General features: G+C 36.9%; 1 protein-coding gene across 3 annotated transcripts in view; it reads left to right on the top strand.

Annotated features, from left to right (window-relative positions):
• The window catches only part of IMMP2L (inner mitochondrial membrane peptidase subunit 2), an 860,098-nt gene that overhangs the window by 813,619 nt on the left and 32,863 nt on the right, over window positions 1-13,616 (top strand). Inside the window, exon 7 of one of the 3 annotated variants that reach the window (XM_080819139.1) lies at window positions 5,585-5,672. The exons of the other annotated variants lie outside the window; for them this stretch is intronic. Within the exon in view, the coding sequence (XP_080675265.1) occupies window positions 5,585-5,672 (88 nt within the window). The remainder of the gene's footprint in view (window positions 1-5,584; window positions 5,673-13,616) is intronic. 3 annotated transcript variants of the gene reach the window in all.

Below are 13,616 nucleotides of genomic sequence, written 5' to 3'. Positions count from 1 at the left end.
GCAGGCTCCCTGCTGAGCAGAGAGCCCGATGCGGGGCTCGATCCCAGGACCCTGGGATCATGACCCGAGCCGAAGGCAGAGGCTTTAACCCACTGAGCCACCCAGGCGCCCCGACTTCTTATGGTTTTTATTGTGGATATTTTCACTGGATAGACTATTTGCAATAATCAGTAATATTACCAGTAACAATAATATTAAAAATGGCTGGCCTTAACTTCGTATCTGTCAGATACTACTAAAGCACTTCACAATGCATAATTTCATTTAGTCAGCATAACCACTCTAAAAAATCTGAGACCTAGGGAGGTGTTAAGTTTCCCAAGGTCAAACACATAGAAAGGGATGCTGTCTGTTCCTTTCAGCTTATCTCTGGTATGGGTCCAAGTCTGTCTGATGCTCAAACCCATGTGGTTGACCAATATATTGTGCTGCCACTCAGTAAGTACACTAGAAATAGGATGGCTATAGGGTGGTGATTCCTTTGGAAGAGAAGTAAGAGAATGCTTCCTGAAGCTGACCTGGTATAACAAATGCTACTTTTGCATGTTGCATGTTGCATATTAATCTTAATGGCGCCTAGGGGCCAGGGGCCATTGAGAGAAAGAAGAAAGGCTAAACCCTCCCAAAGCATCACTTGGTTCCACAGTTGCTAACAGTCCACAATCACAAAGGGAAAGAAGTCTGTGTTCCAACATATCTGTGAATGAAAAGTCACTTTTGAATTCCACCTGTTCTGGAAAAACAGAGTAGCAAGAATCCAAAAATATTTCTTTGCTATTTTAAAGTAGTAGTCATAGCCACTAAGTGAAGTGCATTTAAAAGATTTCAGAAATATTCAGCACAAATATTACATATCCAAGAGTCATATTCCAGTGAATATAAGACAGTTCACATAAGAACAGAAGGGCTACAGGCTCAGCTCCACACTGTGGTTGCAGCCAGTATCATAATCTCAACAAGTATTAAGAGCAAAGACCACATTACATCTTATGTTTCAAAATTTCAGTTGCTCTAGTACATGTGCATAAATCATTCTGGGGTTTTACTGAATTATTTTAAAATAATAACACTGACATAGCCATTTTTGCTTGGAAAACCTCAAAGATTCCTGACAACATTCCCATATAGTGGCAAACTGTTCCATTATTATTCATTTTCTTGGTTTAACTCATCTCTCCAGTCCTCTTTTACTTCTTTTACTGTTAAAACAGCCTTGAGGAAGAATGATTACCTTCTACATAAATGTTTTGTTAGAATAATTACCAGATCCAACTGGGGCTCTAACTCTTATCCTTAGCTGACTTTTTTTTTTTTAAGATTTTATTTATTTATGAGAAAGAGAGAGAGAACATGAGCAGGGGGGTGGGTTGGGGCAGAACAAGGGGGAGAAGCAGACTCCCCACTGAGCAGGGGGCCCAATATGGGGCTCCATCCAGGACTCCAGAATCATGATCTGAGCCAAAGGCACTTAACTGACTGAGCCACCCAGGTGCCCCCTTAGCTGACTTGCTAGAATAGAATAGAGTGTATGTTTGTTTCATCATCCTGCTGAGAGGCACATCTTAATTCCAATTGGGTATCTCTCAAAATTTTATTGTTTATAATCTCTTGCTTTTGAGTTCTTATTAATGGTCCCTTGCTATGATACCCCTATGAATTTCATCCAGTAACAATGACCTGCTCATGTCCCTCTCAGCTAATTTCCCAGACATCATGAGATTTCCAGGATTTTAGTTGGAGTGCATCTGGTCATCCAAAATTGTGATTTTTAGACTTCAAACACTGAGATGTAAAATAACTCTTGAGTTTTACAGCTGTCAGAAGTGAGAACATATTGAATCGGTTTAAGCCAAAAATATTTCATCTCCAATTTGATTTACTGGATATTTTGGCTAGAAGTGCAGAAATGCCATAAATAGTGATTTACAGTGTAACTACATAAAAGAGTGTCATAATTCAGAACTATAGAATAGAGCATGTGATGAACTCTTGTTATTGTAATATGGCCAAATTAACAGCTTCTTCTCATTTAAAGCTGTTTGTTTTCTATGAAGATCACAGACGAAGGTCATTTGATAATGCAAATGACATTCTGCTTGTTTGATCATTCCTTCCAAGATGTTCAAGCAGAATAAAGCATTTCATATCCTACTAACACACAGGCAAGGCTATACTTACAAGCATCCCAGGCTTAAATGAATTTCCTGTTAATTTGTGCTGTTGCCAAACAGAAAAATATTAGAATATATTTTTAGAAGTAAATTTTTATATGTAAATGATGGGTTGAATTGCTTCTTTCCCCCAGAGCACTATTACTTCATTCGTAAAAACTCTACAGTTGGTTTTTGGTTTTGTTTTTGTTTTTTTTTTTTTTTTTTTGGATGCTGAATGTTTAAAAACTCTGCAGTTTTAAATTACCTATGTTTTAAATTTCCTGATTAAATTTCCTCTAATACTTGGTTTTGTTATATGAATAATTAAAACTAGTGGAAGTAAGCCTTACTGCTTATCACCTTGAACTACTCATTCCTGAAGTTAGGGCTCTCCAGATATCACCTCCATGTTCACCAACTTCTGTGTTGACTCATCAGTGGATCATAGGCCCATGTCAGATGGCACGTAAGAGTTGTAGACTCTCTTCATTCCTGTCCTTGCTCTTTTCCCTCATGTCCAGTCCAGTGTTTGCCTGTGTTCAGATCCTAATATCTTTGTTTTTGGACCTCTCATCCTTAACTGTCTGACCTATGTCATTAGTCTTTTGATTTTCTTGATTTTGTCCTTCAGTGTTTCCTAAGGCCGAGTTTTCCTAAATCAGTGTGTTCTGGTGTACAGGAAGTGAATGGATTGGAATGGGTAATAGGTGTGTCTGGGATGTTTATCAAACAGTAGGTGACCCCTTGATCCAGTCATCGAGAGCCGCAGGCAGCCTCATTTCTTTATTCCTGCATGCCACATTTTTAATGTGTGCTCCGACTGCCCTAGTGTTCTTACACCTGTCCTCTTGTTCTTGCTGCCTCTGGCATTTTCATGTAAACATCTGAGCTGACCTAATGTCTGCACTGGACAATTCCATTTAGGTATGGAAGCATACCCAGATAAATCTGCCTTGTATTTGGGGCCCCTTCTCTCCCAGCCTGATGGAGGGATTCAGGACCAAAACCTCGTAGCCCTGAGGCTCCCACACTCTCTTCCTCCCTCTACTCCCCTTCACACTCTGGAAGCACTTGAGTCCCTGCCACCCTTTTCTTGTAAACTTAAAATATTACCACTCTCCTCCCTTTCCAAACAGTCTAACTTCCAGGTGCATCGGTTTTAGCAATGTCACCTCCCTGGTTCCTACCCATTCTGTCCTACTTCTCTGTCAACTTCTAGCTTTGAATTAAGCCTGCCATCCACTTTTTGGTTCTCATATCAGGACTGCTGAGTGCCACTATAGAAAATTAAACCACTGAGGCAAATTGGTACAACTAACCAAAATCTGTCGTCTCCTCTTCATTTGGACAGAGCCAGCTGTTTCCATGTATCCCTATTTAATTCCCTAATCTAGTACCAGAGTTTAACCCAAATATCCACCACTCTTTTCACAATCTCTACTTTACCCCTAACCCTTCTAAAATGATGGAATCACTGCTATTTCACTGAGAAATTGAAAGCATAAAAGCCCTCAGACTTCCTATTTCTATGCTAATGATCATGCCTGCATTCACTCTTCTTGCCTATTTATGTAGGTATGGAGGTAAGAGGTCTAGATCACCACCATATATCAGAAACCTTAGTGTTATTCTTGACTCTTCTTTTCTGCTCACTCCCTACATTTACTCCTTCTGTAGATAGAGAGGACTTTGGTCTTCAACTGGTCTTCTCCTTCTCTGATCTAGAACTCATTCCCTTGTCCCAGGGACCATTCTTTATCAATCTTTACCCTCCCCCTCAGATCTCTCCCAATTTATGAAAAAAGATCTCGGTAATATTTCCTTCTTAGATTTATCTATTAATAATCCCTGTTCTTCTCTGACATTCTCTTTGAAAAAGACATCAGTCTTCAGGATCTTCATGGCTTCATCATGCATTTGCCCCTCAGTGCATTCCAAATTTACCACCAAAACAACGCAGAAGTTGTTTTTTTAGGGTTTTGTTTTGAAGTAACCTGTACATGCGACATGGGGTTCAAACTCACAACCCTGAGATCAAGAGTCACATGCTCTATTGACTGAACCAGCCATGCACCCCTCCATAGAAGTTGTTCTTGCTAAGATGTTCAATGACTTTCTGATTGCCAAATCCAGTAGTCCCTACTGTAAATTATTTCCTCCTTGACACGCTCTGTGCATTCAATTTGATAGGACACTACTCTCTTGGTTGTTTGTTCATTTAGTTAACAAATGTTAACGTGTTGTGTTCCAGGTAGTGTAACAGGTGCCCTGAATACATAAAATGACAAGCAATATAGACATCACGCCTGCCCTTTGAGAGCTTACCTGCGTATTGTTCATTTTAAGACTGTGTCTTTCTAGTCTATTTAGATGCTTCCTCATCTTTCAAATAAACTCTTAGATGCTGTTGGTCATTAGGATTCCCTCTTCTGTCTTCTTATTCATTCCAGGTCATCTCCTTATACACCCAAACCTTCAGCAACTTCTGTTTCCCATGTTCTCATGACTCTCGGATGTTTCTTTATACCAGACATCTATCATGAACTTTAATTCCATACTTCTAAATACTTACTACGTACCCAGTTTCCATTTTCAATAACTGGCAACACACCATCGTATACTAGAACTTCAGGAATGATCTTTACCCACTCCCTCTCATTTTCAATCACAGCTTATCAGCCAAGATATTCTACAGATTATGAATCTTTTATCCTTAACGTTTCTAACAGCCATTTTCTCTTACCAGAATTGATTATTCCTTTCTTTGATAATATTAACACCAAAAATACTGGGATTTTTTTTTTTTAAGTGACTACACTGGCATAATACTGAAAACTTACGAAACAAAGTATTTTTACCCTCCTCAGCCCTCTGCATTTATTTTGACATTTGGTAACCTTTAATCAGGTTGGCGATATTAATTACCTTAGAGAATATCTTTTAGGACTTGGATAAATCAGTTCACAGCAAGTAGATATGGTGTTCTAAGTAAATAATAAAAGTACCCTGAAGTAAGTTTAAAATTATACTTTTTTCCCCCAGTCTGAGATACAATCAGATATTTTCTTTCTGATCACCTGAAACATTACTAGAAATCCTTTAACAGTCTCCTCTAAGCCAACCAACTGTTGAAAATAATATATTTGATGATATGTTGGAGGTTTTTTAGCCAACTTTTGATCATCTTGGTAATGGATCAGCATAGATGAAAGACATTAACAGATCATTTTAAACTGTCTTTTTAGCCAGCAGCTATAAGTTCCTTCATAACTAAATCCCTCATGATGCAGAAAGTGTGTGTGTAGTTGGATCTCCTTTTAGTTCTGTATTATTTCTGACGGAAATTGTAATAATGAACTGATTATGTATACAAGTAACTACTGACTTTCTATCACTAGATTATAAAGTAAGTTGGGTGTTTTTTTTTTTAGGAAGAAGAAATTGGATCTGGTCTAAGCAACTGCTTTACTGAAAGTTTTCTTAGATTTGGCATGTGCTATGGAATCAGGGTAAACAGTAGTAAGTACCCAAGTGTAAAATGCAGTGCAGAGGGGCAGTGTTAGGCAAAGAGGATGAAGCAAGAATCTCAATTACCTCCCAAACTGGTTAATTAACTTAAAGATGATTCTCACCAGTACTTAATTTTTTCCCCAAGAGTCCTCTGAGTTTACTTTTCTTGATAGTCTTACTTCCTTTGCTTTTCCTTGAAAAAAGCAATTTATTCTTAGTCTAGCAAAACCAAGTGGAAAGAAATCAAGTGAATAGAAATTGACATTTGGAACACAAAAACTTGACAAACTGGGTCAGACAAAGTTAATCGCTTAATGAGTAGCTTACCGTGTGGTCTAATGTTCTGTGTTGTCGCCTGAGTTCTGGTAGGGACAGTGTGAGGGAGAAGTGCCATAGTAGTAGTTCTCCATGATGATGAATTCACCACATAACAAATGGTTAGGATAAGTCTCTTAGCAATTAAGATGAGAATTTTATTTCTGAGAATAATTTATAGTTTCACATTGTATTGAAAAGTTGCACTATTTAATAGGTGTGATAAAACTGTAAGAGAAACTTAGAAATGTTAGAAAGGAGTGATATTCCTAAGGGAAATTATTCAACCTAAAGTAACTTAGCCTTGGTTTTTCTTATTCCGCCATCTAAAGGTTGTTATTAACACATTTAATTGGTGATTTTCCCACTACACACATTTAATGAATACAGTTACTTTGACTATTTTCTTACGAAATTATAAAACCAATTGAGAATATTAGGAATTTGAGGAGGTGACACTTAAATTCTTAAAAAAAAAAAAAGGCCCCTTTAAGAACGATTAGAAAACTGTCCTTTTCTATTTAATTAGAATTCTGTAAGTTTTTGACTATATGTTTTATTTTGAAACCTAGTCATTATATGAGCAGTATTCTTCATCACACAAAGACTTATTTGAAGACATCAAAGTTATTTTCTAAGCACAGTATTTTGATGATATTTTGAATTTCTTTGCACCCCATTGCTTCTCATAGTTCATACTTATACAAAATTATTTCTACAAAGCCAGCTGATTTTATATTGATCTATTTTAAAATAGGAATGAGCTACTCACTGAGGGTTTGAAACACCTGAGTAAAAGGAATTATCTCTGGGGGATGGATGTGTGGGGAAGTGAAGCAGAAATTATGCTGGTAAAACTACTGAATTCTGGACATTTATTTTATTTCTAAATATAACTATATATAAAAAGGAAGAGGAGGGGAAATACTTCCTAACTCATTTGAGAAGGCAGTAATTAATTGATTTCAAACCTAGACAAAGACCCTAAGTGGCGAGAAATCTACAGACCGATATTCCTACAAACAAAATCCTTACCAAAATATTAGCAGATTGAATCCAACGGTATATTTTTAAAAGAATAATATATCATAACCAAGTGGGGGCTATTTCAGAAATGCAGCGTTGTTTAACTTTCAAATGTCAATCAATGTAAATTACCATACTAACATAATGAAGGAGCAAAACCAATTATCTAAATTGATGCAGAAAAAGCATTTGACAAAATTGAACATCCATAATAAAAATTCTGAGAAAACTAGGAATATAAGGGAACTTCATTATTCTGAGAAATGTTATCTATGAAATACTACAGTAACTACACAGTTAATCACAATGCTTTCCTTAATCATAAAGAATATCATAACCATAAAGCATCATATTGAGATAGGAAATAAGGCATGGATAACTGATCTCACCACTTTTTCAGTGTTGTGCTGCAGGTCCTAGATAGTATAACACTACAAGAAAAAAAAAAAATAAAAGGCATACAGATTAATAAGTAAAAAAGCAAAAGTTTTTTTTTATTGTGTTATGTTAGTCACCATAAAATACATCATTAGGTTTTGATACAATGTTCCAAGATTCATTGTTTATGTACAACACCCAGTGCTCCACAACATGATTATACATATATAAAATATTAAGGTCTGTATGAAAATACTACTGGAACTAATATGAAAGTTTAATAAGATTGAAGATTATAAGGCCAGTATTCAAAAAAATCAGTTGTGCCTGTACACTGGGAATGAAAACTGGAGTTTAGAATTTTAAAATATTATTTACAATAACATCAAAACCATGAAATACTCAGGGATAAACTTAGTAAAATATGCACAAAATTACTCTCTGGAAACTACAAAACATTGCTGAAGTAAATTAAAGAGGACCTAAGTAAATAGAAAAATATTCAAGGTCCTTGGAAACTCACTATTGTTAAGATGTCAGTTATCTATAATTTAATTTACAGACTCAGTGAAATCCCAGTCACTCTGGTTGTATTTATGATTAGCATTGGCTGTTTTCCTGAAAGGGTTATCTATGATATATTTAGCACTTTTTATTCATAAGTAATTGCTGCAACACAAATTTCTGTTAATGTGTAATACACATACACACAAATACACTTATTAGTATATTAAATCCAAATAAGATGTGAGCTGAAAAGAATGCAGGTTTTTGTTTTAAGTTAGTCATACATGCTGTATTTCAGTGCAACTTTAAAACTTGGGAACCTTACAGCAACACAGTTTATTTGACCATGCAGATAAAGGAAATGAATTAGACTAGCACACCACAATAGGAGATGTTGGAAAAACCTGGGCTTAAATCCTTATTTACATTTTTGTTATCTTTTGAAGTTTATCTAGTATCTTTAATCTTCTAATTTCTCATCTATGAAATGGATTAATCACTCCTTTGACATCATGTTTTGCCCAGATTTAATGAGATAAGGTACATAAAACATTTTAAATAATGCCTTACTTTTAGTAAGCAGTAAATAGTTGGTGGCTTTTTTATTGATAATGACCATAATCTATTAAAGCCAGTAAATACTATATACTAAATTATATGCTACAGAAAATAAGCAGTATTTGCTGCAATTAATTTATAAAAACTACAGTATGATAGATTAAAGCACATAACTTTCTCACATGAATTTGGTAATGAATGATCATTTCTTTCCTGTTCAAGATAGCCTCAAGATGGCCTCAAGTTTATCAAAAGTGTAACATACATCATAAAACAGATTTGTTAATTATAATACTTCATAACAATTTAGATTTGTAAAAAAATAATAGATTTGCTTTTTTAAAAAACTATTTCAAGGCTTATAAAATGGATGCAAACATGTTGTAAATATTCCTTTGACATTACAATTCATTTCTGTTGCCCCCAAATTGATCATATACAAAGTTAAATTATATATCTGTATCAGTATATAGAAGTACTAATATGCTGGCCATACTTAACAAACATTTAATACTGAATTTGCTTTCTTCTTAGAATTAATGGGTAGCCCTTTGTTTTTGCTTTGTTGTTGTTATTCTTGGCAGCTTTGTTTTCTTTTAGATGTAGAAAGAAGGAGTAAGAAAGTCTAGTATCTAGTAAATATTGTAGTCTCAAGTTAGAGTTAAAGTAAACACATCTACAGTGAGAGTTTCCAAAAAGGCAAAAGACAACCTAAGAGGTAGTGATGCAAGGAATTGGAGATGGGAGGATTAGGGGAAATATTTCTAGTAATCCAGGCTGACAGGTGGTTATTGACCAGGAGACCCATTCATGAGTAATGTCTAAATACTGGACAGTCTTCGGCCAATCTCCATGAGGGATATGAGAATTGCAGTAGTTAAGACTTGTATATTTAGAAATGTGGGATTCACCAAAGTAAGGTGGAATCTACAAGGCTCAACAAGTCTACAAGTTGACAAGTATGTGGAAGGGTGTGAGTTTGTGTAGGAATGGAGAGAAGAGTGGTTCTTAGAAATGTGACCAAAGCTGAAGCTACAGTGCTGTGGATTAGAGCTCTTCAATTCAAAGGGCTTCAATTAGGAGAGCACTGAGAAAATCAACCCTGGGGTGCCTGGTCCAGGTCAAGTTGGAAGCAAAAGAGGCTTGCGAGTATATTCATTTTCTATGATGCATAACAAATTACCACAAGCTTATATTTTGAAACAAGTTCTATTTATTGCCTCACGGTTCTGTGGGTCAGGAATCATGACTGACTTAGTTGGATCCTCTGTTCAAGACCCCTCAAATAATCAAAATGTCCTCTAGGCTGTGGTATTATCTGGAGGCTCGACCAGGGAATAATCCATTTCCAAGCTCCTTCAGGTTATTGGCAGAATTCATTTTTCTATGGCTGTAAAACTGAGGCCTTTGGCTTTTTACTGGATATCAACTGTTTGCCCCAATTGGATCATAGAGGTTACTTTCAGTTCCCTAATATGTGTCTCTTTCTGTTGGCATTTTTTTTTTTTTTAAGATTTCATTTATTTGACAGAGAGAAAGAGCATAAGCATGGGGAACAGCAGGCAGAGGCAGAGGAAGAAGGAGGCTCTCTGCTAAGCAGGGAACCCCATGTGGGAATCGATCCCAGGACCCTGGGATAATGAGCTGAGCTGAGACGCTTAACCGACTGAGCCCCCAGGTACCCCTGTTGGGAGTTTATAGTAAGGCTGTTTGCTACTGTTGAGACCAACAGGAGAATTCCTCACAATCCAGCATGCTAAGACAGTCTCATATACATAGTGTAATGTAATCATAGAAGTGACATCCCATCACTGTTTCCACATTGCCTACATTAGAAACAAGTCACAGGTTCCACCTGCACTCAAGGGGAGGGAGGCTGCTCAGTGAGTGGAGATTATGGATGTCATCTCAGAATTCCTCCTACCACATGGAGTAAGCTCAGTGATGTTCCTAGGAGTAAGAAGCCCAAGTCTTAATATGTGACTTAATAGTTTGGGTCCCACTAAATGGGTTATTAGAAACGATAGGTACTTCAAAACTCAGTTGGAACTGGTACAAGTCTAAGGCAGAATCCTTTCTATAACTGGTATCATCTCTGAAAACAATTGAAAGAAGCTTGAGGGAATGGAGGCCAGGAAAAACAATAGGATGTGGAAGGATTATGGGGATGGGTAAACAGGATTTTTTCAGTGGATACCAATTTTTATCAGCTTGGTATCAGACCAAATCAGGGCCACCACGAATAAGGGCTTTTAAATCCTCTCACCTTCACTGCCACAGTCTATTTGACACTTTGCTGACAGCTGTCACACCATCTCACCCTTCACTGGAAATTCATCAAAATAATTAGCATGTCATTAACATTTACTTAAAAAGTGGAAATTCAAAATATTCTCAAAGTAGATCAGATAGACACAAGGCCATAGACTATCCAGGCATGTGGTGGTATCTTTCTCTGCTTTGATATTTGTGAAAACCTTTGAATGCAAACATAATAACTTTGAATTAGGTAACATCTTAAGATGAGAAGTGTGTAGTGGAAAGGTGAGAACTGAATACTGGATACAGTGTGCTTTACTTGTAGTTAAATTTAACTCTATATAACAGATCATCCATTTGGCTTTCTCCTACTCCAAAAAAAAACAAAAAACAAAAAAAAACAAAAAAACCCCAGAACACCTGTCTTTCAGCCCTGTCATCCTCAGAGCACAACTTTTAAAGACAACTGAAGTTTCCATGTCAATTTCTTTGGCTACTAAGTTTCTGATGCCAGCCATCACTCCTGAATCCTAGAAAGGATGAAAGGAGAAGGCAGTGGAAGGTAGGGGAAAGGGTATCCTCTTAGTCCCTTCTTAAAGATCCTTTGTGGAAGTTCCACCCATTAGCTTCTATTTTTATATCACTGGCCAACCTTGTAACAAGGGAGGCTTGGAAATTCAGTCTTTACTAGTTGCCATAGGAGGAAAATTAGGATTATTGTAATAAAAAGAAAGTTGGTTATGCTAGTAGCAATCTCTCCTACATACTACAAACTATGATCTTGTAGTAGTGTCTAAACTGGGGAAAGGATTATCCATCTGTCCATCTGTCCATCTGTCCGTCCATCCGTCCGTCCATCCATCCATCCATCCATTCTTTCACAATTCTATATTTTAAAGGTTGAGTTAAAATGAAATAGTGCAATTTATATATTTAAGGTAACTACTTTGTAAGTGTTTTTAATAAGAGACAATATTAGTGGGACACCTGGGTGGCTCAGTTGGTTAAGCATCTGCCTTTGGCTCAGGTCATGATCCCAGGGTCCTGGGGTCGAGTCCTACATTGGGCTCCTTGCATAGCAGGGAGCCAGCTTCTCCTTCTGCTTGCCATTCCCCCTGCTTGTGTGTGCTGTCTGTCAAATAAATAAATAAAATCTTTTTTAAAAAAAGATGGTATTAGCCTTCTGTTGTATATGGAGACAATATCTCAAGACTAATGATAACTATTTATTTTATTGGGTGGCAGTTAGAGATGATGGATTTCTCTTTGCAGGGAATATGTCATCTTTGTTAGGTACTTTCCTAACACCTTATTTTCAGTGTGTTTTGCAGTTATATATTGGCTCTTCCTACCAGTACACAGAGCCAGTGACGTTTGACTATGGAGAGTTTGGATAGGGACTTCTGTGCATCTTCCCTTGTGTTTAATTCCCAGGTCCTACCACTTCCTCATGGACTCTGAGCAATGAATTCTTCAAATGCTAATAGCTGATGGCTTACAATATTAAAAGGCATTTTTTTAAAAGATTTTATTTACTTATTTGACAGACAGAGATCACAAGTAGGCAGAGAAGTGGGCAGAGAGAGAGAGAGTGAGGAGGAGGAAACAGGCTCCCTGCAGAGCAGAGAGCCTAATGTGGGGCTCGATCCCAGGACCCTGGGTTCATGACCCGAGCCGAAGGCAGAGGCTTTAACCCACTGAGCTACCCAGGTGCCCCTGAAAGGCATTTTTTACAACAAATACTTTAACAGAGACTAACATACAATGACATGTACAATTAGGCATGGTATTTTAACAGCAAAACATTTCGGCCTCCAAAATTATTAAATAGAAAAACTTTTGTGTGTACACTGTACAAGGACAACAGCATGCTTTTTAAAAAAAATCAGTTTCCTTCCAAATAATATTCATAAGGAACTCTATCTTATTCTTTTGAAGTAATTTCATAAGAATTATCTCTCTGGTCAGTTTTAGTGAAAATTCCAAACCATCAAATAGCACTTTAAACCAACAAAATATTTTGTGATAGTTCTACTGGAGTTTAGTTCCAAGTATCCAGTGAGATAAATAGGCCATTTCTTTAGAGTAATACCATTTTCGTATAAAGTTAATACTTTTATAGGCTCTCCTGTGTTTGTGGTTATGTTGGTACAGATGCCATAATCCGTGTACTTCAGGTATGATGACTCAATCCACTTTGATTCAATCCCTATCTGCTCTTGCCCCGATGGGTTTCTATTTTGGCTGTAATCACAAAATACTTGTGAAATATTTAGTCAAAATCAAGATACACGTAGTCTAGAACACTGGTCTGATTTATAGTCTAGAAACCTTGTCACAAAGAAATTGAAGTTGATTTGGCATAACCAGTTGGCAGCAAACTTGTTCTTGCTTCTAGTTGATTTCATTTCCCCAAGAGCTCACTGACCATGTGCATAAAAACCTTCAATCAAGTTTCAACCTTTAAACCTTTTTGGATGCCTACTGGTTTTCTGATCTCCCTCGGGCTTTACTGCTGTCTATTAGGCATCTTCCCTTGCATGTTCCTCCAGTATTTGAAATGTAATAACATATAAAATGTAACTCATGTCAGTGCCATATGTGCCTTCTGTCTAATTACCTATGATACTGCCTCTTAACTAATGACCCAGTCACCCACCTAGTCTCCCCCAAATTAAATCCTTAGAGTATAGTCTTTGTCCCCTACTTCTAAGCACCTTTCTAATGCATGTTTTTATCTGTCCCTTTTCTTTCAACCCATGGTCATTATCTCAATGCATGTGTAATATTCTCTTACATGATGATTATGGTCAACTTCTTACTACTCTTTTACGCTCTCATCAACACTATACATGCCTGCCAGATTAATTTTCCCGAAGCACAGCTTATGTCATTCACTACTTAGCAATC

Source organism: Martes martes (genome assembly GCF_963455335.1).
Source record: "Martes martes genome assembly, chromosome: 11".
Lineage (NCBI taxonomy): Eukaryota > Metazoa > Chordata > Mammalia > Carnivora > Mustelidae > Martes > Martes martes.
Note: the sequence above shows the minus strand (reverse complement) of the source record. Positions and strands in the feature narration are given on the sequence as shown.